At 41.5% G+C, this 27654-nt stretch overlaps 1 protein-coding gene across 5 annotated transcripts in view; it reads right to left on the bottom strand.

The window, feature by feature from the left end:
- Positions 1 to 27654, bottom strand: part of ORC3 (origin recognition complex subunit 3) — a 64562-nt gene that overhangs the window by 13023 nt on the left and 23885 nt on the right. For 2 of the 5 annotated variants that reach the window (XM_061623286.1, XM_061623291.1), the window contains 10 exons: positions 26227 to 26381; positions 24556 to 24710; positions 20856 to 21015; positions 19108 to 19221; positions 16462 to 16595; positions 15188 to 15251; positions 9998 to 10114; positions 9144 to 9223; positions 5497 to 5630; positions 2310 to 2392 (listed from right to left, as the gene is read on the bottom strand). In XM_061623286.1, coding sequence (XP_061479270.1) covers positions 2310 to 2392; positions 5497 to 5630; positions 9144 to 9223; positions 9998 to 10114; positions 15188 to 15251; positions 16462 to 16595; positions 19108 to 19221; positions 20856 to 21015; positions 24556 to 24710; positions 26227 to 26381 — 1196 coding nt within the window. The remainder of the gene's footprint in view (positions 1 to 2309; positions 2393 to 5496; positions 5631 to 9143; positions 9224 to 9997; positions 10115 to 15187; positions 15252 to 16461; positions 16596 to 19107; positions 19222 to 20855; positions 21016 to 24555; positions 24711 to 26226; positions 26382 to 27654) is intronic. The other 3 variants (XM_061623287.1, XM_061623289.1, XM_061623288.1) reach the window with 3 other exon arrangements.

Raw genomic sequence — 27654 nt, 5'->3', positions numbered from 1 at the left:
AGAGCTTAGGTTACACCTGGGTCACCTCTAGATCCTTTCCCGACGACTCCCCCTCTTCCCTGTCAAGTTCAGGGGAACCATCCAAATCAGACAATGACCCCTGTTGGCCATAGACCTGCTTGGGCAACTGTCCTTGTTCCTGTAACCCCTGGAGCATAGTGGGTGTGGGGTATGCGTGTGTCTGGGCATCTGATCAGTCCTATAGACTCATAGTGCCCTTTACCAGTCCACTGCATCCAGTGAGACCCTTGTCTCCCACCATGGGCGCTGCCTGAACCCCCACTGCACAATATGACAGGGAATGGGAGTAGGACACCCAGGTTGATGTCAGGGGATGTGCCACCCCAGCTGACAGCTAGAGTAGAATGAGAGGGGGATCTCATATAGCTGTATTGCTATGGCAAACTACTGTATCTCCTCTCCCTGCGTGAGTCGCTAGAGTGACATCTGCGCCTCCGCTTTCCTTTATGGGATCGCCTACTTGAGAGCCTGCCCTGCTTACTTTTAAGGGCATGGTAAATGGGGCCCCTGATTTCAAAGAAGGTAAGTTCTTGTCTGGGGTCAAGGAGTTTAAGAAACTGAGAATGGGAAGGGTGGATCTTCCATACCTTCAGGAGGAATACTCACCCCCCAGTGCCCCCATTTGGGGTTGGGGAAAGTGCAAACTGATAGCTTATTGAGCCTTGTGCTGGCAGCTCACGAGAATCCATCACAGCTCCTGTGTGGCAGAAGTCTTGGCAGGAGAATGAGGAAGAGGCAGGCAAAGCCATTAAGTGGTAATAGGAAGTGCAGGAAACTGCTGCAATGGCGAACTGCTGTAGTGGGCGCCGCTCAACCCCTTGCTGCCATGCACGATCCGATTTTGGAGTAGATACCCCCAGGCAGCGCACCTCACTGGTCCTTTGCCTTGGAAAGGGGAGGGGGGAGCCGGATCCCGCTCAGCACGAGTGCAGCAAAAACACGGCTCCACGGAGCAAGAAGTCAGACTCCCTTCAGAGGTGGCTGCCGCTGTTGCTGAAGCACTGCGGCTAGCCATGCTCCATTGCTCTGAAGAACGCCTCACACAGCGTCAAACTGCTCGGCTGGACTGAACGATCCTCCCAAGCCCCCGGACCCACGATGTAAAGGCGGCGGGGGGGGGGGGAGAAAACAGTAAAGGATGGAGACAGAAGAGAGAAATAGCTGACATTAAGGAGAGGAGAACAACGGAAAGCAGAAAGAACAGCCAAACCCCCCCCCCAAAAAAACCCCAGAGGTAAAAGAAAGTTCTGAGCAAAGAGAAGAAAAGACCCAACCTTCACAGGCCACAGGCAGGGCCGATCTGGGGAGCGGGATGACTCCCCCCCCTGGAGAGGAGACTAAGAAGTTTCCAGACCCTGCCTGTCACGACCAGTAGGAGGAGCCATCCCTAATCAGGAATGTCCTCCAGCCCTATCTAGCAAATAGTATTGTGCTTGTTAACTGGTACACTTGTGCTTTTGCAAATTAACTATCATGCAAAACACATTTTATCAGACTAGAACTAGAGCAATTTTCAGAAATTCATGGTCACTTGATAAGTGATAATACAGATTAAGATCCCACTAATTTCCTCCTTCCCATTCCACAAGTAAACTTAATGAAAACTACGGGTATGGAATAATAGCAGATGCCTGAACAATGGAAATTACTTTTGTTGGCAGGCCTCTCTCTGACTAGGTGTTACATCTTTCATCCAAGGAACTCAGTGTGATGTATGCCGTCCCCTCTCATTGAGTCCTCACAACAAACCTATGAAGCAGACTGGGCTGAAAGGTGGTGACTGGCCCAAAAATCACCTATGGCTGAGGCATGAAGCAAGGGGCCACAGCTGCTGCCTCTTACTGCTATAACTTTTGGACAACTGACTTTAGAAAATGAGCCTGGGCCTGCTTGGGATAAACATTACTTTAACAAATAAAGTTAAATTCAATTAGTACCTACATCCTGCAGTATTTTGTACTAAAGAGCAGGAGAGGAAGAGAAAACATTTGTGCCAACCAAAACGCAGTTCTGCTCTCGGATTTATTAAACTATACAATCATTCACTTCTGCATAAGTTGTAACATCTGCGTGTTCGAGAATTCAGCGTATTCTGACAAGAACAAATGAAGAAGCAGAACACTGGGTTCTCTCCACACTGAACTATGCTGGAATTTTGAGACTAAACTGTGATGCTGAAATTTGCTCTCTTCTATTGATTTGGATCCCCAAGCTGTTTACAATATTGCCTATATCATTAGGCCAGGCAATTGACCAATAATATTTTCATCCCTAATATGTAGTCTGACCTTTTGAAGATGATAAAGATCCGTCTTTTTCTGAAGCTCTTTTAGTGAGGATATGGACTCTTCCTGATCATCAGTGGCTTCTGCTATCAGAATAAAAACAGGCATCAGAGTTAGTCACAAAAATGTGAGGGTGAAGTAAACTGCCATTGCCTGTCCACAGGATGAAGAAGAGAAAGGTGCACGCTGTTCATGGAAAATAGATGACAATATCTTTTGAGAAGCTTGCAATCTCCTTCCTTCCCTGTCCCCACCAGTTTCCTGCATTCAAGCAGGACAGCTGAAGAACTTCCTACTCAAAGAAGAATAAGAGATAATATTCAGCAAGACTGTGAAATCCCTGTGTACCACTTAATCCCATATTAATTCTAATTGGGCACATTCTCAGAAACTAAAGAGCTCAGTTCCATTGCCTCCCGGGGAATTTTAATTTACGGTTTAAAAAAACCACATAGAGAGACACGTTTTGGGTTGTATTCAATTAAGTCATGCACAGAGTAGAAAGTAATTGGTATGACCAATTTTGGCACACTAATCTCAATGGGTCGACTCTCAGTAGAACTTCATTGGCTGCAACCCCTCTGCCTGCCCCTCATCGCCACTGTCTATATGTAAAATCTTTAGATAGAAAAGAGGCTTATTTCCTACTGCCTCAAGCATGAAAGATTTAGTGAATTAACAGTACGCAAATAAAAATAAAACACAGAGCTCAGCTACAGCTTCCTGATCCATATTTGGATATTTCCCCCCATTTCCGTTGATGGCAAGAATCATATGGTTCTCCTCAGGGTCTTCACATATCCACATATTTGCAATTCTATTCTCGCATCTCTAGAGCCCTTGAAGTGCAGCATTAAGCTCTTTAACAGATTTAAACCTCATGTTTGCTGATTGCCTAATTCATGTAGTCTTCCCACAGAACCTCTATTTCTCACAAATCAAAGTAATCCTCTTCCTCTGGTTTGTGCATTACCCTTTGATGGGCTTACAGGTGGAAAAGAGCCAATGGGCAATTAGAAACCCCCTTTTCCCCTGGTCTTTAAGCTAGCAGGGTAAAAATGAGGGAGAATTTACAGGGAAGGGAAAGGTTATGCACCCCTTCTCAACAGCTCCTTCTCTGCTACAAATTAACATATAGGATTGGAAGCCACATGTCTGCCTTGTAATAAGGACCTTGCACCATTCCCTTAGATCTCGCATATATCCCGAAAGACATCATCTCATTTACTTTCTGATCTAGCATTTACATTTCAGTCTTGAACATAGTTCGAGGTTTTATAAGCAGCATATATTGAACTGATCGACAAGAAATGTGTTAATGATGAATCCAAAGGCTACTGTACTACTTACAAATGCAGGATATTAAATATTTATTTCTTCAGATAATTAAGAACAGCTAATAATGCTTCCAAGGATAATATATTTTAAGAATGTTGACAGACTGCTAATAGTTTTTGATATAAAAACTTGTGATATACACACATTTTAAAAAATCACGCTAGTTTCTGTTTGGGACAAAATACTCAACCTTAATTATCTCTGCATATTCTGCATTTGTATGTTTGCATTAACAGTCTGTTTTATTGGAAATATTTGAGTTTTCCATACCTGATATACATAATATTCAACGTGGTATTTAACAATAACCACATAATACATTTTTATCATAAGCATATTAGATAACTGATAGAGGCAATTTATTTTGTTACATTTATATCCCACCTTTCCTTCGAGATGTTCAATGTGGCACACATGGTTCTCTCCCTCCCCCTTTTATCCTCACAACAACTCTGTGGGGTAGACTAGGCAGAGAGACAGTGACTGGCCCAAGGTCACTCAGTGAGCTTCATGGCTGACTTGGGATTTCTACCCTGGTATCCATAGTCCTAATCCAGTATTCAAACCACTACACAATACAGCTCTCATTTAAACAAGAGCTACAAACACTTTTGCAATGTTGACTTGAATTCTGCCAGCAACTGAATTGTAGTGGGTTGACTCCAACTAAGTCATACTCAGATTAGACCCACGGAAATCAATGAACAGAACTAACTTAAGTCCATGGATTTCAATGGGTCTACTCCAAGTATTACTTAGTTAGATACAACCCACACGGGGCAATTAGCAAAAGCACTTCTGCAGTTATTTTTTTCTCCATTCCAGTTGCATCATTTTAAAAAGGTATAAATATTCTTGCTAAGGAAAGAGGCCAGAAATCCCAAGTGAAGTCTGTGTGTGGCCATGTTGGTTACTCTGGGTAGATGAAGTTGGTTTAATCTCTGGATCCGTCTTAGATTTCTCCATTCTTGTTGCTGTAATGCATAAATTTGCAGCATGCATTTGTGCAAATGTGTGTGGTGCACTAAGGCAAGAACACTTGTTGAACGTTTAAAAAAACACCCAGCAATTTAAAAAGGAACATCAATATAGGTGGTAGATAAGCAAAACCTCTATAAATGGGTATTTGCCTAAAACCAAATTAATGAAGCCTTTAGACAGACCCATTGCTTTGTAAACGTAGCATTCAATTCTAATTCAGTAGCAGTTATGGAGTAGATTGGTCAGATTCAGTCCTGAAAACTAACATTGGCCATGCTTAGTTTAAGCAGCAAACAGCAAGGGTGGATCTAATAAGAGTAACACATGGCAAAAAAATAGTCCATCTTATTTTAACACACTATGCTGTCTGTATTTATATACTGTGGTATTACCTTAAGCTGCTTGTATAAAAACATAGCAGTACAGTAAAAAAAAAGATTTGGCTACAGCTATGAAGAAAAAGAGCAATGGCAACTATAGAAATAAATCTTGCTGCAAGCCTGCATACTAACCAATCATAAAAAACACCTACAGCCACTTTTTTATTTGCGTATCAGTTCAGGAATTCCTTTTCTAAAAATTAAATAGGCATGTGGATGACTTATTCCAGAAAATTTGGGAAACCCACAGACTTAATCACTATCCTGCTTCTCTCGCATCATTCTATAGTCCAAGAAAACTTAAGGAATCAATTGTGACAAACATTTCAAGAATTCTTCTGTCTGCCAGCAGTTTCTTCTCAAAATGGCACGTCTTATAACAGTGCTCTGTTTATGGAGGTTATTCTCCAAGTTGATAAATCTCTTCTGTAAGAAAGGGGATCGGGAGTGGGCTTTAAATTTCTACAACAAGCTGGTAAGTTCTTAAATACCTTCAAGATTTCTAAATCGGTCCAGGTACTGCTCTAATTTCTCTGAAGGGATTCCAACATCTTTTACAGGAGAGGATGCAACGATCTCCACACATTTTTCAAGAATCTCCACTAACTCATCCTTAGCCAACATCCTGAAAAACAACAGCCATCCTAACAGCTTTAATAAGTTATTATACAAACAGAAAACCTACTGAAGTGCTAGCAGGATAGTTAACCTTTTGTCTAGCCTTTTGCAAAGGCAAGAGAACTCATAACAGTTTTCAAGCTACTAGTCTTGTTCTTTAGGCTGTTGACTATTTAGACTAAAAAGTTAAAACCATTTAAATGTATGGGTTGTATCCAACAGTGCTGTTCACTTTTGCAACAGACTTCTGCTTGTGCAATGGAATTCCCTGTTCCTCTCTTCTCCCATGCAGCAGGCCCTGAACTACTAAAAAACTGCTCCAGAGGGCTGGGGCAGATTTTGGAGAGGGTCATGGAGAGAAGAGGAAGGGAACATCCTGTAAGTAAATGCAATCCCACTTGCCCAGTATTGGATACAACTTTATATCTATAGAGCACACTACTCCCCAGGTACTTAAGAGTTACAAAACTGTGGACAATTTCTGATGCAACTCCAAGAGCTCACAGAAAATTTTGAATGCACTCATTTCAATGGAAATGTTACTTGGGGACTCAATCATTCATGCAACTTTTTTGGTGCTAGATTGCTGAATGAGAATCAAAATGAATATCAAATCTTGCTCACAAATGTATGGGGGAACTGCAGCCTCTGCATTACATTCTGGAACCACCACCTAATTTAAAGCACCTAATTGCTTTAAAAAGTGTTAGTTTGGTACTGAGTGTTGTATTGAGTCAGCGACATTGGCCAGGATCCAAAATGGCTCATGCAGAAAAGCATATTTTCAGATACAAATGGGAGGAGGGGTTGCAGATTTTCTTCTTCCAACACGGCTCCTGAAATGCTACTTGTGAGGTGGCATTGTAAGGTGGCATTGGTTTTATGTTGGGAAATGTCTGTAAGAAACAAAAAACTGAAACATGTTGCTTGCATAGGTATTCAACCCTCGCACATTAATATTTGATAGAGCCACCTTTTGCTGCAATAACAGCTTTAAGTCTTTTGGAGTAGGTATGTAACAGCTTTGCACACAGTGTCAGAGGGATTTTGGCCCATTCTTCTTGGCAGATTTGCTCCAGGTGGTTCAGATTGGTTGGACATTGCTTGTGGACTGCAATTTTCAAAGAGCATCACAGATTCTCAATGGGATTGAGATCAGGATTTTGAATGGGCCACTGTAGGACATTCACCTTTTTGTTCTTGAGCCACTCCAGTGTTGCTTTGGCCTTGTGCTTGGGATCATCATCCTGCTGAAAAGTGAATTTCCTCCCAAGCTTCAGTTTTTAGTGGACTGAAGCAGATTCTCTTGCAGTATTTCCCTGTATTTTGCTCCATCCATCCTTCCCCCACTTTTAACAAGATGCCCAGTCCCTGTTGATGAGAAGCATCCCCACAGCATGATGCTGCCACCACCATACTTCACTGTAGGGATAGTATGTCTTGAGGCATGTACAGTGTTAGGTTTGAGCCACACATAGCACTTTGAGTTTTGGCCAAAAAGCTCTATCTTGGTCTCATCTGACCATAAAACCTTTTCCCACATCGCAGCTGGGGCACTCTCATCCCTTCTGGCAAACTCCAGACGTGCTTTCAGATGGTACTTTTTGAGTAACAGCTTCTTTCTTGCCACCCTCCCATACAGGCCAGTCCTATGACTGGTGCACCATTACTCCACTCCCAGCCACTGATCTCTGTAGCTCCTTCAAAGTGACTGTTGGCCTCTCTGTGGCTTCTCTCACAAGTCTCCTTCTTGTCTGAACACCGAGTTTTGAGGGACAGCCTTTTCTTGGCAGCGCCTGGGTGGACTGATGCAGTTTCCACTTCCTGATTATTGATCCAACTGTGCTCACTGGGATATCCAAACACGTGGATATTATTTCATACCCTTTTCCTAATCTATGCATTTGTATTACATTATCTCTCACTTCTGCAGAATGCTCTTTGGGCTTCATTTTCTTCAGATCCATAGCCAGACCAATGATCCTTCAACAGTGGGGGTTTTATCCTGACAACGTGACAGCAACTTTAAAGGTTCACAGGTGGAGGCCAATGCTAAGGTAACTGTGTCCTTGATAGGGCAATTTCTTTCATCTGTGTAAACTGGTAGCTTCCACAGCACAGGGGTTGAATACGTATGCAAGCAACATGTTTCAGTTTTTTATGTTTCTTACAAATATTTCCCAACATAAAATCAATGTCACCTTACAATAATTGATTTTGAGTTTCAGTGTTTCCAGATAAAATATCCTACAGAACGAAATTACAATGTACCATTTGTAATTCAGTAATATGAGAGCATTGGTCAGGGGTCTGAGTACTTTTGCAAGGCACTGTATATTTTCCCTTCTTGGTTCATTTCAGACCATGAAAAGGATATAAATGACAGAAATGTGCCAGGATTTTTTTTTAAAAAAAGATCAGTATTCTCAAATATATCTGGCAATGTTTTCAGTTAATACAAATTATTTATTATTATGTTTAGCTTATAGTCTCCTAAAATTCACAAAGTTCTCTAGAGAAACTGAGGAGCAAGACAGTCCATGGCCAGAGGCTTACAATCTAGTAAGACATAATACTAAAGGAAACATGAATGGTGAGGGAAGAAGAAAAAACAAATGGAGTTACTACTTCTTGAAGTTACACAATCTCAGCATTATCATCTGTTCTGGACAAGAAAGCATCCATGTCTTTCTGTACATATAATCTGGCAGCCTTTCATCCTCTTAATAATGGATGAAGCCAGAGCATGGTTCCCTTTGGCTTTGCAGTTCCACAGCAAAAATCATCACAATAAACAAAGGCTTCACATCTTAAAAAATCAGAATTATGCACATTTTTCTAAAGCCACACGACACATTAGGTAAAGATAACATTACTTTTCAACATGAGACTGCTATCTGGAGGGTTCCTGGGTGGGGCAAAGGCTATATTCATGCCACTCTTGTTACAGAAATTACACAGAAACAGTCACCAAGGCTAGCTAGGTGTGAAAGGCACAAACCTCTAAATGGAAACCATACCCTCAAAATCTTGATATCTTGAAAGCACACATGTACACATACACACATCAATGACAGCCAGAGTGATGCAGAGACAATAGAGTCTCAGACTTGGAGGAGGCACATCCACATTCAGAATCTCTCAATCTTGGCACAATCACTGAATTTTAGCCTTATTTACTTCACTGGTTTGCAATCATCCTAAAATGGGGGGGGGCATGTTTGGGGATAAAATGTAATAGGACATAATGAGCAGATCCAAGAGCTGAATGGTTTCCTCAAAGCATTATTTTAGCATGAATGAAAAAATAGAGTTTGGCTCTGTATCCCTGCTGGCGACTCCACTGTAAATAATAGAAATGTAAATTAAAAACATCCATTTTATCTAGGAGAAACAATGTGGTCAGTTCCAAAAAACTTCCTGTTTGGCAACATTCTTAAGAGCCTTAAGTTCTTCTTGAATAGCAGATGAAGGCATTTTACATATTTAAAACACAAGAAAAAAATGGAAAGAAGGCTACCTCACCAGCTGAATAGCTGACTCATATTCTTCTGTTTCCCATACTTTCTTTTCCAAACACGTGCAATATAACTCTGTAATCTGTAAAATGAAAGGCAATGTTTTGCAAACATGAAGTGGACTAAAATTTACATTTTTTATCTACAATAAAAGGGCTAAGTTATCACAGGACTGTTTTTCTGAAGAGCTAGGAGTCCTCAGAACTCACTGACTTCAAGCATGGGGGACTCAACACCATTCAGATCTTTTTAAAAAAGGGGGGGTAATGTTTGTAGCCCAGGAGTCAAATTACAAAGTAAACCAATGCAGTTGAAGTTGACAGTAAGAAAAAGTAAAAATAATGGATATAGGCAGATGTAAACTACAGACTGGGAAATGTACCTTTTATTTCCTAGCCCCTTAACTAAAGTGCAGTTTCCAGTATTGAAACTGGAAACTCCCTTTCAAAAGGGAGCCAAAGCAATCAGATGGGTCCAAATCTTAATGAGTTTGATCCAGAGTTATGCAGAATAGAACTCGGCAAACTGGATGCTCCCATGGGTGGATGGTGAGTTTGCCTATCCCCCTTCCCACTGCAGCCCCTGAAAATCTGCGTCATACACTTGGAGCCCTTCCATTTAGACCTAACAAGGTCTAAACATCTAAACGCTCACTTCAGAGTCAAGATGACACTAAGATGGACATATATGTATACATGATGTATATACTATATTTGGTGATATTAACAGTAACAAGAAAAGTAAACTTAATAGTGCTTGGCTGTACTGCAGAGAGTGTGAAGCAGCAGCAGGAGGATTGCAAACTGAATTCACACTGAAGATGTGGAAACATTAAACAGAAAAAAAATGTACACACTTGTTTGCCTAATGGATACTTTGGAAGAGAAGATGTGAAAGCGTGAAGACACCGCAAAATTGGAAAATAGTTTTCATGGTAAGTATCCAGGTCTTGCAGCAATGCTTGTGTTGTTTCCTAAAATGATAAAAAGAAAATGCCTGATTAGTCTTTTACTTGCTACAGCAATCAACAGAGAGCCTACAGTCCAACTGTAAAAGCTATAGCACAATTTGATACGTCTACTCAAAGTTCAATGAGACTTACTTCCAGGTAAGTGTATATAGGATTACAGCCATAGAAGCCATGCTGCAATGCTCAGAATCTCATCTGAAAAAAAGATTTATTGTCCTCTACAGAATAATCTTGAAAATGTCCAATCTACTCTATTGATGTATTAGACTAAGGTAAGATCAAATCCATTCCTAAGGTTGTCATCTATGCATAGTCACAGAATCAGTCTAGCATTCTCTGCCTACTGAGACCCCTAAAAACAATTTTTACTTCTGATGACTGCCTTTTTTTCTTCTGATGATGATTCAAAGATGATCTTTATATTCTGCAATGGAGAACAAACTCCATTTATATATGCTTGCTTATTATGAACAAATCATAGGTGGAATTCAGCAAGTCTCTTCTTTCATCAGTGCAAGGATTTATCGTGCAATGGAATATTCTCCCTCTCTCCTCCCCCAACTTGCCCCCTAAATCTTTTCAAGGGGTTCCCCCAATCATCTGGAGCAGATATGAGGGAGGGCAAGGGGAGGAGAGTGGGGGAAGTCCCATTATGCAAGCGGAAATCCTTGCAATAACATGCCACAGTAGTTGAATACTGCCCACCATAACCACCTGCCATAGAAGTAAAGCTACTGTGGATGCAGAAGAAAGACCGGCCCTAGAGAAAAAGTGAGAGGTGCTTCCTGGGCCAATCTTTCTTCTAAGAATCTGCCTCCTAGTGGATGCAAAGGAGAGTAACCCCAATGTCTAGACGAGGGTTTCCCATGCTGGTGGTCTGCAGCATGTCTATGAAAAATGTCAGGAGCAGCAGCTGCTCCATCCTTCTTTGAATCTGGCAGTCCGCCCGGAAGATAAGCAGGATGGACACAAGAGACACATCCATCGCACTGAATATTTGGATTGATTTTTAATTGTATTATTAAAAATAACATAGCATCTAGTACAGCACATTACAACTGCTACAACAGGCAGAAAAATCACTAAGGGATCCGCCAAGACCCTCAGCCCTTTTCAAGTGGTCCATGGAGGAAAAAAAGTTTGTGAAGCACTGGTCTAGACCACTGGATGGCAACAAAGCTGCCCTGGGCTCCTGCTGGAGGAAGGGCGGGATATAAATCCAATAATAAATAAATAAAACAAACAAGTAGGGAGAAAGCCACAGCTTTTCCTATTCTCCCCAATTTACTACTATTATTTTACACCAATTTGGTATAAAGGTACAAGCATAGACTCCTCTTAAGAAGGTATACTATCCTAAGGCAGAAAATAAGAAGTTTTAAATAAAGCAGTCTATTCTCAAACTGTGAAGCTTCTAAATGTATGACATGAGCAACTTTAAAATTAAAACTATTGGTAATATCATTTCACAAGGCCAACATTTTTAATGGCTTGGATTCAGACTTGGCCATTCTAAGAGTGAAATCAATGGGCTTTGAGTTAGTTGTGACTAACAACAACTTATAGTAACTTCATTTGTTTTTGAGGTTGCCTGACAACTACAACAAGCTGTGCCTCTGCGTGTGTGAAGCTGAACCTTCTTGTCTCCCGATTAAAATGAGCTTCATTGTTCTTTCTATAAAAATCAACAAATGAAAAAGTATGTGCACAGATAGTCAAGCCCTTAATGCCTGCCCTTGTATAGGGAATAACAGACTACATAAATCTTTGGCAGAGACTGAAGACTTAGTGCCATAACAAAGCCTGGCAAATTTCCTTATAATTCACAGATGAAAGAAGCTAGTATTCTGAGGAGATAGTCCATTTGTTCAATTTTTGCACAACTATTTGATCTGATCTTATATCCTATCACACAAATTTTACTTTGGAGAACTTCACCCCTTGCAGATTTAAGGAAGAAATCAATTTGTGTGTCAGTTCCCTTAAATTTAGTGGATACATCTGACAGATAATTTTGTGCTATGGCCTTCTCTTTGAAGGTGTTGGGCTGTTTTTGACAGGTTTTTTCTATTATGTTCAACTGTTATAACTTTGAAATAAAATGTGACAATTCCCAAAGAAGAAAGATGTAATTTCAGTTTTATGAAAGCCTTATCTAAGACAGAAAAATGTGGTACTGAATCACCAGTGCTTTTACTGCTATTGTTTGCTACTCTGTCTTTCACCAGACGAATGGTTGTCAAGATGAATTCAAGTCTGCATAGACTTGAGGCGGCTGACCTTTCAAAGATAATCCTTCACCTCTAAGACAGGAGAGCAGCATTTTAATGCACATTAGATTTAAGTCTTCCTGGACATCCTGCATTAAATTGGGTTTGTTTGTTCCTGTCCTGGCTTAAGAGGATAGGCGAAACACTGGACAAATCAGAATTGGACCTGCTGAGACTAAGCTTTCTTGACCTCCAGTAGCCAGTAATTCATTTATCCCTCAGTACCCCAGTTTACTTTGCTAATATTCATAAATTTTCTCAGCAAATATATAAACATCTAAAGCTGCAATCCTATGCTTACTCAAGAGTTAAGCCTCAATAAATTCAGTGGGACTTACTTCTGAATAGAGAGCCAGTGTGGTGTAGTGGTTAAGGTGCTGGACTACAACCTGGGAGACCAGGGTTCGAAGCCCCACACAACCATGAAGCTCACTGGGTGACCTTGGGCCAGTCACTGCCTCTCAGCCTCAGAGGAAGGCAATGGTAAAACCACCGCTGAATACCGCTTACCATGAAAACCCTATTCATAGGGTCGTCATAAGTCGGGATTGAAGGCAGTCCATGTCCAATTTTTACTTCTGAATACACATTGCATTGTGCTGCTGGGAGGATATAACCCTGAGCATGCTCACAATGAAGAGGCAAGCCCTACTTAAAATGAGCCGGTTACACATACCACATGAAAATATGGGGTTGTGTTCATCAAAGTCCTACTCAGAGTAGACCCATTGAAGTTAATAGACATGTCTAGCTTAGGTTCATTCAACTTTAATGGGTCTACTCTAAGGAGAACCAGCACTGAATACCACCCATGGTTTTGCCTCACATTATCAACTGTGTGATATAAAAGACTCCAATGGAATGTAATTCTTCTATGACATTAGACTGTTTTACATGAGGGATGGGGGCACAGTTGCAAGTGCACTTGGAGGAAGCGGATTATCTGGATCCATTTCAATCAGGCTTCAGGCCTGGACATGGGACTGAAACGGCCTTGGTCGCCTTGGTGGATGATATGGGGAGGGCGTTGGATAGGGACGAATGCACCTTCCTTGTCCTCCTTGATCTCTCAGTGGCTTTTGATACCGTTGACCACGGTATCCTTCTGGACCGTCTGGAGAGGTTAGGTATAAGGGGCACTGTATTGCAGCGGCTCCATTCCTTCCTCTCGGGTAGGTACCAGAGAGTGGCATTGGGGGATGAGGTTCCGGATCCTTGGCTTCTCACTTCTGGGGTGCCACAGGGTTCCATCCTCTCCCCGATGCTGTTCAACATCTATATAAAGCCGCTGGGGGTTATCATCAGAGGATTTGGGCTGCAGTGTCACCAGTATGCGCAGCTCTACCTCTCATTCAAGTCCTCACCAAGGTTGGCTGTAGAAACCCTATCCAAGTGGCTGGAGTCGGTGAGTGGCTGGATGGGAAGGAATAAGCTGAGGCTGAACCCTGACAAAACCGAGGTACTGTTCGTGGGAGACAAGGGAGGGTTGGAGGATGTTGACCTGGTCCTCAATGGGGTACAATTGCCCCTGAAAGACCAGGTCCGCAGCCTGGGGTTCATTCTCAACTCCCAGCTGTCCATGGAGGCTCAGGTTTTGGCTGTGAGCCGGGCGGCACTGTATCAACTCCATCTGATACAGAGGCTACGCCCCTACCTTCCCAACCATCTGCTTCCAGCGGTGGTACATGCCCTGGTCTCCTCTTGCCTAGACTACTGTAATGCGCTCTACGTAGGGTTACCCTTGAAAACGGTCTGGAAGCTGCAAATGGTACAGAATGCAGCACCTTGCCTGATCAAAGGCAGCTGCCGGCGAGATCACATCACTCCAGTGCTGAAGGAGTTACACTGGCTGCCGGTTGTTTTCCGGGCCCAATTCAAGGTGTTGGTTTTGACCTTTAAATCCCTATATGGTCTCAGCCCAGTCTATCTGAAACAGCGCCTCCAGCTTCATCAGGGATGTCACGCAACAAGATCAGCCTCAAAAGGCCTTCTCTCTATCCCACCAGTTAAAATAGCTAGACTGGTGAGGACTAGGGAGAGGGCTTTTTCAATTGTGGCTCCCACTCTGTGGAATTCCCTTCCAAACGATCTCCACCATGCCCCCACTATGATGAGCTTCCTCCAGGCCTTGAAGACCTGGCTCTTCAGACAGGCTTTTGGGGTGGGTTAGGTTTTATTACTACTGTTTGAGATTTTAATGTTTTAATGTATTTGTATGTTCTTATTCTGTACGTCACCCAGAGTGGCTGGACAACCAGCCAGATGGGCGACTAATAAATCTAATAAATAACATAATGGCCAAATGCAGCCCAGGCCTCTTATCTGTCTAGGCCACATCCTTCACTGGCCCAGCTTTGCACCTTCCTTTGAGTGTTTTTGCATGGCTTTAGCTCTGATAATGCTTCTTGCTCGACTGGATGGAGGATATAGAAACTAGCCTACTATAAAAAAGTAAAATGTACCATTTGCTGCTCTGACCATACCCACCACTGGCATACGGCCCCTGGAAATTTGCCTGGATGGAATGCAGCTCTTTAGTTAAAAAAGGTTCCCCACAGAAATATTAAAGTTATCTGGAAAACTCAAGTCTTATTCATGCATACCAACCCTGAACGATCAGGGTTCAAGATTCTAAGGAAACCTTTGCATGAACAGTGGGAGAGGGATGAGATGGAGCAAGCAATGTTGGGGCCAGGGCTACACCTTGGCCTCACTCCTTGCTCTCATGTTGTTTAGTGTGGGAGCAAAAAAACACCTGAACAGGGCTTTAATATATTGAAGAGGGGTTTTTTAGTCTACATTTTACCTTTAAACATTCGTCATCTGTCAGCAGAACAGTCTGCTTGTTTGATACTTGGCTTTCCACAAACCTGAAGAGAGCAGAAGAGAAAGATTGAATGAAAATGAAAACAACAACACTTTTTTATTCTTAAAAAAGGCTTGCTTTAGGAGGAAGACTACACTATTTTGGAACCTTACGAATCTTCCAGTTTATAATATGTGTGCTGTTTCTCAAATGATCACTCTAATGGTTTAGAGGGTTTTGTTTGTTTAAAGGGGAGAACAAGGAACAAACATGTTCTAACAATATGAAGGATATTATATTTGATTTTTTTTAAAAAATAACGGTAATAAACAAGGATGTTTTTAAATAAAAAGGGGACATTACAATTTTTCTTCTTGAACATAAGTGAAATAGTTAACTAAGGCTTGGATCTAGACTTTGCTCCTGCTGGCATAAAGGGGTGGGGAGACTACACTTTGCCAATGCCCCCTTCCCTCTGCAACCTCTTGTATCCTCCAAAATCTGCTCCAGAGGATTGGAGGCTCCTCTCAAACAGCAATGGAGATGTAGCTAGGGGTTACAGGGAGTGGGGGGGCACACCACAAAAGTTGCTTTCCTCTTCCACCATGGGATTGGATCAAAAGCCTTCTGTGGATAGAAGGAGCAGTTTCATTCACAGAAGTTGAGATCTGGACCTCAGTATTTTCAAGGCTGTGTGTACTAAGTGACAAATTAGACAGAAAGACAAACAGACAGCACTCAGGAAAAAAATATATGCATGAGCAATTTTGTATCTGCTTCATTTACGACATTTATTTCAATTAGAATCTCTTTGATAAAAGGTCTGGATGATTAATAGTAGCAACAGGAAGCTCAGGCTAGGGAATGAAAGGAAGAAAAAGGACAAATTGCTAAAGGGAAGGCACAGGAAGATCTACCCTCTGAACATAGAAAGGCCTGCCAAAGGCACCCATTTCATGCTAATATAAAGGAAAGTTGATTTTCAGTTTAAAATGCAGCTGGCATCTTCAGCACAGCAAGTGGTTGCAGCAGAAATCTCAGAGTATCCTCTGGCTGCACACACAATTTGTCCTCCATGCATGGAGAGATCCACTGGATTATGGCCATTTTCAAGAACAAGAGTCCACTCTGCACAGCACATATACAGCTTCACAGCCTTAAAAGAAATCATACACAAGTATACACTTCATATATAGTCATATACAAACCCCCAATTTTTAAAAGAATTTCAATTAAAGACAAGCCTGTGAGCAATAATTCATTTCATCCTTTACCTTCTAAAAGATGGCAGTCTTCGAATATTTTCACACTGACTGTGTGATAAACATTTTACTCTCTTCCTAGCTTCTTGGAGCTCACAGCAGAGCACACTGAGTGGGTGGGAATAAAAATGCTCCAAAAGAGATAGCTGCAGAAGACAAGGTAATCACAAGCTATAATGACTCTGAAATTTCAAAAGGCATGAAAAAAAGACTAATATCGTTAGCAATTTTACTAAATCAATTTTACTAAATAATTGTTATGGAACTGAAACCATACACATTGCATTTTTAATATGGACATAAATCGCTTCCCTAAAATACAAATTAATAATTATTCACAGAGGCCAATAATCAACTATTTTGCTTTTTTCTTTCTTCCCTGTCCAGCCTCCACTGTAACCAGCTGCTCTACCGATCAACTTTATTTACTTTGAACACATTATGTTAATCATAAAATACATTTTCAGTACACAACAAGATGGATTAGTTATCAAACCAGCCTGTTAATGTATACATAACTGAGTACTATTCACCGAGATTGTAATGTTGCAGAACAGAAACACATCATCCTGACTCATATAATTTTGTTGAAATATTGCTCTATAGATTCATTTTTTAAAAGGATTACAAAATTTATTTTTCCACTCATACATTTCCTACTATTTTCTTTTTCCTCTGTGTGGCATTAATCAGCCAAACCCGTTGTTTCATTTCAATATTATTAAACACATGTATGGTCCCCTGTTGAACTAGCAATTGTATCCTATCAATCAGTTTTAGGCGCAAAAGCTCCATTATACATATGGAGCTCTGTTGCCCTCAGCAGCTTCCCCATTCATTTAATTGTAAGAAGGAGACACATACATTTATTTTCAAACACTGATTTGCTGCCTCTGTTTAAATAAGTGGAGAACCCTGGGTGCACACAAGGGTTCTGTATGTATACTAGGGTACATGCAGGACTGTGGATTAGGTATGTGTGTGGGAATGGACAGCCTTGAGGTTAGCACTAACATAAAAAGATAATTTAGTTTAAAGTGGGTATGTGTGACGGCGCATTTCTGATTGTGGCACTGCAACTATGGAATGGGGTCGGGGGAGACCTACCTAACTTCTTCATGGCTCATCTTCTGGCAAGCAGCAAGAACTTGGGTAATTTCAGAGGACCACAGTGGCTGATTGGCTGATTGTTGCCTATGCTACTGTGTTCAGTTATTTAGGGGTTTTGTCACTGTTTTGCTTTTTTAAAATTATTTTGTGGTTTTTAAAAAACCTGATTTTATTGTACTGAGAGCCAGTGTGGTGTAGTGGTTAAGGTGTTGGACTATGACCTGGGAGAGCAGGGTTGAAATCCCCACACAGCCATGACGCTCACTGGGTGACCTTGGGCCAGTCACTGCCTCTCAGCCTCAGAGGAAGGCAATGGAAAACCACCTCTGAATACCGCTTACCATGAAAACCCTATTCGTAGGGTCCCCATAAGTCAGGATCAACTTGAAGGCAGTCCATTTCATTTTTTATTGTACCACATTGTTATGCTGGGAATTTTTAAAAAGTTATTCTTAGTTGCCATGGATTCTTTTTGACAGAAAGGTGAGGGTAAACATGGATTATTTTAATAAACAATAAAAAAAACTTCAAATTGATCATCATCCTTATCCAACATCCCTGACATGCAATCCGATTCTGTGCATATCTACTCAGAAATAAATCCCACTAAGTTCAATGGAACTTACAGAAATGTAAGTGTCCATAGATTGCAGTCTTAGGAAACTCAGACATTTTTTATACTACAGTAATACAGGCCCCATTAATTACAGCAAGACAGAACAGTGAGCTAGAGCATGCATGCCTTATTTAGTGTTATGTCTATTATTTCTCTTCCATGTTTTCTCAATTTTTGTTAGCATCCCTGAAGTTTATTATTGTTCAGAAGACCCAATTTTTGTACCAATATTTGGGATGGATTTTCCACATGCACAACACTGACAGCAAAACAGGTCTTGTAGCACTGGCCAGTGAGGAAGTTTGCTGGACAAAACTGTTAGCAGACATGATATACCGATGGGAGGAGGTGGCGGGGGACATTATAGACAGCACTATGCAAGCACACAGTTGCTCAATACAGGGCGACCTCTGTACATGCTGCTGATGCCATCAGAGATGAACCTGGTGCGCTTGCCCAGTGCTGGCTGCAGGTATACCCTTCTCCCCATTGCTGCCTCCCAGCAATAAGAGATAAGGGCAGAACGGTCCCATCCCTGTTCATTATCACACAGTGGGCCAGTGGTTCTGTCTACTGAACTGCCTCACCAGCCACCTCTAATGACTCCCACAAAGTACCAGTTCATTCAGATTTATGAGCTCACCTGCTGTTTCTGACTACAGGTCAGGACTCTCATGATTGAATGCACAAAAGGTGATTACTCTGCACACAGAAAACTAGATGTCAAAGAAAAGGGTTCTTCTCCTTTCTAGGCCAGTTTTGTATGTGCAGAAAATTTTCTTGTATCCACCGGTATTCGATCATATGAAACCCAGTTGGAGCCTGCAGTGGTATTATAATCCAGAAACTGGCTTAATTTTCACAATATGGTAATAAACCTAAGATTACCAGCACTGTAACTCATCTTAATCAGTTTAATCATTGCTGCTTACCTGAAATCCCTTGATGAAGTTCTGAACAGAGAAATCATGGTATAAAAATATGTTGATTAGCACCTGCAGAACTTTCTCACTAAGTTTAAAGGGAAACTGGCTTGTCAGAAGTAGCTGAAGTAAAGAAAGGTAAAGATTAACAAAAAATATCTAAAAAAAGATTACAAATATTACAACAGTTTTCAAAGGTTATTTTATGGAATCCTGGAATTCTTCTGAAGATAATGGAGGTTTCTCAATGAGCTTAGAACTGGACAACAAACTTTTCTGAATTCCACCACCATTTCCCTGCACTGTACAGGATAATGGGCATTTTCTAGAGAATAGTCTCTATTCATATGCAGAGAGGGGGGCAGGGAGGAAGAAGAGAGACTTAAAAGGTCCTGCCCAGAGCTCCATGTTGTAAACCAGCTGTGTGTGCCCCAGAATCTTCTGTAATGTGTAAGAGATCACTAGCAGAAAAAATGCTGGGTACCTTCGCACATCACAAGAAGCCACGGTTGCTGGCTTGTTGTGCTATATTGGAAAACAGTATGCTGGTGAATGCTGCCCAAATTGTTCCCATTTTTATTCTCCCCTGGGATGAGCAGGAGAAACAAAAAAGGAGATCACAATTAAGCTTGACTTCCCATGACATCTGATCCCAAAGTTCTGGTTTGTTGCTAGCTAATTCATAAGTCTGCAATAAAAACATGGTTTAAGGCTGGCAAGCAGTACTGGAGAAGCAACAGGAGAATGCTGAGGCAGCATGCTCCAGTGTGCTGCTCATTCCCAGTAAATCACAACAAAATAGCAACTCTGGCTTATTGTGATATACGAACACAGCCAACGCGGACAGTATCCCCTCCAAGCAGAAAGCTTGAAAAATAGATATAAAAAGGAACAGCAAAAGCAAATCAACTTGAAGACAAAAGCAACTGCATCAGAAATTGCATAATTTATTTAAATATCTAGCTTGTCCCAAGGTCTCTGGCTGGATAACCACTGAATAATTAAGTCAAAGTTAAGCACTTTTAAGTCCCATAATTTCAACGGAAGGACTTCACTCAGATTATCCTACTAAATCAGCATACCCTGTCAACTGCCTTTTTAAAAATCAGACAACTTTTATTAAAACTTCATGCCCCTTTCAGTTTGTTACATGATTTGGTAGATTAAAATACAGGAATGCGTACATTGCCAGATCAAATCCAGCACTGACCCTCCTGCTTTAGGAAATTCTCCCAACATGTTTCAACAACCAATAGTTTGACTTGTACCATATGGCAGGGATGGGAAACCTCTGGCCCACAGGCCAAACATGGCCCACTAGGCCTGTGAGGCTGTTTTGGGGAAATCATTCCCATCCGTCCTACACCTGGCATCATACGTGACATCAGGTGCAGGGTGGGTAAGGGCAGGACTTCAAAGGAACCATCGGGAGCTTAAAGTGGAATGGAAACAGTTTCTCCCTCCCAGGACTGCTCTTTAAAGCTGCCCCTCATGGCTCTTTTCCACCTCCAATATTGGAGATGGAAAGAGGCAGCGCGGAGAGGCCTGCAAAGCATACGTCTGGTAATGCCCTTGTGCAATGGTTCCTGAGCTTGGGAACCCAGCACAAGAGATTTTGACAGATGGGTTGCCCCATCGACCTGTCAAAGTTGGCCAGCTGAGTGAGGTCAGATATAGGAGCTATAAAGGTTCCCTACCCCTGCCAAATGGTTTAATATAATCCACATTTTTCTTTCTAGTTAAATAAAGGCAATTACCTTGTCAATTGCTTTAGTCAAATGCTCTTTGCAGGAAAGAGACTGGAAGAGCTCTATGCATAACAAAGAGGAAACTGAGTGAGGGAGTAACTTGTGGATGATCATTGGAGAGGTGGCAATTCCAAAAACAAGTACCAGTGGGAATTCATGTATACAATGACTAGGGCACATAAGAGAGAGAGAGAGAGAGAGTTAGAGAGACAGGAGGGAAAACATTAAACTTGTATGCAATGATCAGAAGAGTACATTGCCCCATGTAGACTCAAACCAAACCGTGATTGTAATACTAATGAGGAAGTAAGCAACAGCATAACTTTAGAATTCTCACCCTCTCATTGTGTCGAATGAAGCCTTTAAAGCTTCTTGGCCATTATAGTTCAGGCATGTACAACTTCAGATGTACAACTTGAGATATACCAAAGTGAATGGAGCTCACCAGCCATATGTTGTAACTTGCCAGGTGTTTGATAGTCCACAGGCAGACATTAGAAACAGGAACTTTATCTCTGGTTGGCTGCCATAATAAGGTTAATAGACTGTGTTCAGTTCAATGGTTACAAGTTAAGCTGGGCTGGTCTAGTTATCATAGAACCACAGAGTTATGATTGGAGGTCACCTAGTCCAACTTCTGCTCAATGCAGGATCCACAGTCCAAGGCAACAGCAGGAATGGAGAACCTGTAGTCTTGGGACACTATCATCCCTGATGACTGGCCATGCTGGCTAGAGCAGATGAGAGTGTGAATATTAATTTATTTATTTTAAAATTTATATCCCACCCTTCCTGCCAGTAGGAGCCCAAGGTCATAGAATCATAGAATAGTAGAGTTGGAAGGGGCCTATAAGGCAATCAAGTCCAACCCCCTGCTCAATGCAGGAATCCAAATAAAAAGCACTCTAAAACATATTCAAACAAAACATCTTTTTTTCCAAAAAGCAACAGCTTTAAAAACATTAAAAAAGTAATTCCAACACAGATGCAGACTGAGATAGGGTCCAATAAGGTCTCTACTTAAAAAGCTCACTGAAAGTGGTGCCGAAAAGATAACAGATGGTGCCTGTGTAATATTTCAGGGGAGAGAATTCCAAAAGGTAGGTGCCACAACCCTAAAGGTCTGTTCCCTATGTTGTACAGAATGAATCTTATGATAAGATGGTATCTGCAGAGGGCCCTCACCTGCAGAGAGCAGTGATTGATTGGGTATATAAGGGGTAAGATGGTCTTTCAGATATCCTGGTCCAAAGCTGTATAGGGCTTTGTACACCAAAACCTTGAACTTGACCCGGTAGCAAGTGGGCAGCCAGTGCAATTCTTTCAGCAGCAGGGTGACATGTTGGCAATATCTTGCCCCAGTGAGCAGTCATGCTGCCCCATTTTGCACCAGCTGCAGCTTCTACACCAACCTCAAGGGCAGCCCCACACAGAGTGCATTACAGTAATCCAGCCTGGAGATTACCAGTGCATGGCCAACAGCGGTCAGGCTATCCTGGTCCAGAAATGGCCACAACTGAAAAAGGCTCTCCTAGCCACTGAGGTCATCTGGGCCTCTAGCAACAAGGATGGATCCAGGAGCATTCCAGACTATGGACCTGCTCTTTCAGAGAGAGTACAACCCATCCAAAGCAGGTAATTGACCAATTATTTAAACTCGGGAACCACCAACCCACAGTGCCCCTGTCTTGCTAGGATTCAGACTCATTTTACTGGCTCTCATCTAGACCACCACCAAGTCCAGGCACTGGTCCAGGGCTTGCACAGCCTCTCCCGATTCAGATGTTACAGAAAAACACAGCTGGTTATCATCAGCGTACTGCTGACACGTTGCCCCAAATCTCCTGATGACTGCTTGCAAGGGCTTCATACAGATGTTAAACATTGTATGAGGGACACTGCATTGAGGACAAGATAGTACCCCACAGCACAACTGCCAGGGGGAAGAAAGACAATTGCCCAACACTATTCTCTAAAATGACCCTGGAGATAGGATTGGAACCACTGTAAAACAGTGCCGCCAATACCCATCTCACCAAGTTGGCTCAGAAGGGTACCTTGGTCAATGGTATCAAAAGCCACCGAGAGATCAAGTAAGAATAAAAGAGTTGCACTCCCCCTGTCCTCCTGATAACGGTCATCCATCAGGGCTACCAAGGCCAATTCAGTCCCATAACCAGGGCTGAACCCAGATTGGAACAGGTCAAGATGATCTGTTTCATCCAAGAGTACTTGCAATTGCTCCACCACAACTCTCTCAATCACCTTCCCTAAAGAGGTGGGCGGTAGTTGTCATAAACCAATGGGTCCGGGGTGGGCTTTTCAGGAGTGGTTGGATCACTGCCTCTTTCAGAGTAGCTGGGACCACTCCCTCCCTCAAAGACACGTTAACCACACCCTGGGTCCACTCGGTCATACCCCCTCAGCAAGCTTTAATAAGCAAAGGAGGACAAGGGTCAAGAGAACATATTGCTGGTCGCATTGTCGCAAGCACCTTGTCCTAGTCATCTGGAAAATTGGAGTCCAACTACGTCTGGGGAGCAACAGTTTAACTGTGTACTGAAAGTAGGAATATTTTTGAAAAATGCTCAAGTTTTCTTTTTAAGCATATTCTGAGTTCAAATGAAGGTGGGAAATGATGTATAGAGCTACAGCAGCACACAAGGTTGGGTGCAGCAAAAGTTAAATAATATTCCACATCAAGAAAGGCTGAATTCATTGTAAATCATGCAGACAAAGACAGCTTTCATATGTCTGTTTATTTACCTAATTGATCCTACTTCTGCTGATGTGAAGATGGGTAAAGTGCTGTGCAGAACATTTGAACTTAGTTCTTACTCCTGGAGGTGCTGATCACCAGTGTCCTAGAAGACTTCGGAGAGACATCCAGTAACGCCCACTGATTTTCAGGCCTGTTTTCAAAGTCTTAGGATACTGACTTCTGTGCCTAGTGTTCATTTTTGTGAATACTTTCTGTACTTTTGTGGAATCATGGTATACTCAATGCCCTGGTTTTTAAAAGCCCAATCTGAAGTATTGAACACTTCCTCCTTTATGGAAGCTGCTGTCCATACATACTAGCACTTCAACAAATGCATTTAAAATACACAAGCTCACCAGCCTCATTACTGCTATGCTCACATAAAAAGGAAAGAAACTTTAGAATGAGGATGTGCGATTTCTCTCATACACAAGGCCTTATTCTTATTTGATTTCTAGACTACTTCTCAGCAAGCTCTACTTTAAACTCAAGTCAGCAGTTGCTCAGAAATCCAAGATTTTTGTTGTTGTTCTTTATACACCATTTGGCTATAATTCTAGGCACATTTCCTAGGAATTTGTTTTAGTTTTTTTTACTAAATCCACAGTACAATTCTATTCATGTCTATTCAGACAAAAGTCCTACTGAGTTCAATGGGACTTACTACCCACAGGTAAATGTGCACTGCATTCCAGCCTTAGTAGTTTACTTCTGAGCAAACATGCATAGGACTGGATTTCAGTTCTCCTTCCATAGTTGAATTGTACACTTCACTGCACCTCCTAGCCTATAGTTGAGCCTTCACTGGCAAAACAAGTAACCCAAATGCGCATCTGTACTTACTATAAAACAGTGAAAAATGTAGACATGACTTATCAGTTAATTTCCTGTAGAGAATGGACTGGAACAGAACAGCTTTCCCCCTCTTGTAATCTCCTATCATATTACCTGCTAATAATTATGAAGTCCTGCAGAACTTTGGTTGTGAAACTTTCCATGTCCTTGAAAATAACTACAACTGGAGGAGACGGCAAATGTCTGGATGAGAACATTCTTTTTTTGCATGGAGTTTCAGTATCAGTTTTCTTCAAGTCATAGTGCACATGTTGAAAAATATGGCAGGAAAAGAAAATTAAACCACTTGCCTAACATATTGCCCCGGGGGCATGATTTGAAGGCACATGATGCAGCAATTCGGCTGAAACTAAATGGGTCTACAATGAATGACTGGATAGGAGACAGTCTTGAGTTCCATCATGGAAGAGAGATGGAATATGAATGTAATACAGACTTAAAAGCAAAGCTGGGAAAAACAAACAAAACCCCTTCCTGAAGTAGAGACTGCACCTTCTTGCTAAGTTTGGCAGTGCAAATGTTTACCTTAGCAAGACCAACAGTGGCAAAAGAAAATGTTTTGGGCTCATTGTAGAAGAACATCACTCCCTATATTTGGGATGCAAATATGTTGACATCCTAGGAGCCTAAAGGAGGGGCAAGTGGAGGGTAAGTTCCACCTTGCTTAAATATATTACTGTGTGTGAGAGAGAGCATACATGTGTATATCAAACTGACTCCCCATCTTGGTTCCCAAAATTAGTTACCGATTAGGGTTGTTTGTTATCGCCCTCTTGCCACTAAGGAACATCCTAGCAGCATAAGGCAGAACTCAGAGGAATGGTGATGGCTGAGAGGGAAGGGAATCAAGCTTATTGGCCACTGAGCCAACACAAGGAGCTGGTGGAGGCATAACGAGAGTACTTTGTCTCCCACTTCCTGTTGTAATTCCTTGTACAATGAATCTTATTTTTAGCTATTACCATTAAGACCCTCCGTGGCGCAGAGTGGTAAGCAGCGGTAACGCAGCCGAAGCTCTGCTCACGGCCGGAGTTCGATTCCAATGGAAGGAGGAAGTCGAATCTCCGGTAAAAGGGGTCGAGGTCCACTCAGCCTTCCATCCATCCGTGGTCAGTAAAATGAGTACCCGGCATATGCTGGAGGGGGGGGGAGGGTAAAAAAAGGCCGGGGAAGGAACTGGCAATCCCACCCATATATACGGTCTGCCTAGTAAATGTCGCAGGACATCACCCTAAGAGTCGGAAACAACTCGCACTACAAGTGCGGGGACACCTTTACCTTTACCATTTAAAAAGTAAATAAATAAAAGCAGCAGCTGCAATTTAACAATCACTAGATTGAAGAAAAACAAATACTTTATTGCTATTGATTAAAATTCCAATCTTATTTTTACCTTTCCAAAAAATTAAAATATACATAACCAGAGGGAGGAAAAATCTCCTAATATTTACTGCCTAATAGATCTTGCTTGTTGGTGACATATAAATACAAAAACGTTTATGAACACCATGACATAATATTTTCTCTCTTTACCAGGTGTAATTGAGCATTACTAATTGAACGCAATTGGAGATCCTAAAGGGATCTGGGGAGTTATCCTCAAAATGGATCTCTGCATCTATCCAATGCAGTTTTGGTCTTCATGCAATCTATACCTCACAAAGAAAGCTATTTGTCCACTTGGGTCAAATCAGGGAACATTCTGGAGTGGGAACAAAATATGGAAAATAGTGACACTTTAGAATAGGCAGTTCTAAAGCTTACCTTGGTTATGTTTCTATACCAATCAATAAGAGATGCCACTGAGCAACGTATCCTATTTGGGGAAATCTTGGAATGTTCTTCTTCTTCAGATGAGTCCACGTCTATATGGCAGCCCATCAGCTGAACTGTCAGCTTCTGCAGCAGGTGTTTTATGCCTTCATAATACAAATACCCATATACAAATATTTAAAATAATCAAAATTCTAGATTTTTTAGCATTACTCTAAAAGAAAAATGCATTTTTATAGGAATTACCCAATTTTATGACTTACTCATTTTACTATATTTTATATGTGGATCCAACAGACAAAAAAACCCAAACCAAATCCTGCTTCAAGGCAACCCAAAATTTACACCAAAGGGAAACCAAGTTCTTCAGCCTAGAATGCTCAAATTTAGCATAAAATGTGCTTGTTTTGCATAATTTAAAACACCTTCACTCAGTGTAGAATTTATGCTTTGCATGTAAAGTTGCCAGAATCGATTTGTGGCACCTCCAGTTAAAGCTCAAGCAGCAGGGTTGGCACAGTGAATATGCAGACCACATGCATCTCTTATAAAAGACAATAGAACAGGGCAGGTAGTTAGGAGTTTTGTCTGGAATGTTACAAAACCTGTAACTTGCCTATATACAACACAACAAAACTCCTGTGTCTCTCATATGTAAGGACTTTAAATAAACAAACAAATCCTCTTCTTTACCTGTGCCCATTCCCTTGCAAAAAAATATTGCCCTTTGTACTCAGCTACACTTATAGTGTGTTGTGTAGTTTTAGAATAGCATTCTACCAGTCTGAACAGAAAGAATTAAGAGCCATTTACTGATCTACTTGAGATAAGCCATGCACTGCTATTCAACCATCAGATTGTCCTTCTGGCCCAGTTCCAATTTATGCAAAAGATTTTATTTTACTTCTAGGAATGAATTCAAACTCAATCCAACAGATATATCTTTTGAAGGAAATGGATCTTTCCCCTTGTCTGCCATTTTTTTTTAAAGTAGATGAATAATTATATGGTGAAGTAGATACTTGAAACTATGCATAATGTATGCAATTTCACATGTGCAAAATGACTTGAATGCTGAGGTTCTTTGCTGTCAGTTCCTGATACTTGAAAGGGAGGAGGAGAGCCTAGCTCACTGTTTTTCAGCCTCAGGTCCCCAGATGTTGTTGAATTACAACTCCTATCAACCCCAGCCAGTTTAGTCAATTGTCAAGGATGATGGGAGTTGTAGTCCAACAACATCTGGGGACCCAAGGATAAAGAACAGTGGCCTAGCTAGTATTTTAAGTCATGGGATGATACCCAACTGAGTCATAGAATAGACCTCCTGAAATTAATGGGCTCTATTTCATTGGTTTCAATGGGTCTACGCTTAGTATGATTTAGTTTGGTATCACCCATGATGTTTGTATCTTAAACAGC

The sequence above is a fragment of the Rhineura floridana genome, chromosome 4 (genome assembly GCF_030035675.1).
Source record: "Rhineura floridana isolate rRhiFlo1 chromosome 4, rRhiFlo1.hap2, whole genome shotgun sequence".
Classification (NCBI taxonomy): Eukaryota; Metazoa; Chordata; class Lepidosauria; order Squamata; family Rhineuridae; genus Rhineura; species Rhineura floridana.
This window is presented reverse-complemented; position numbering and strand designations above follow the sequence as displayed.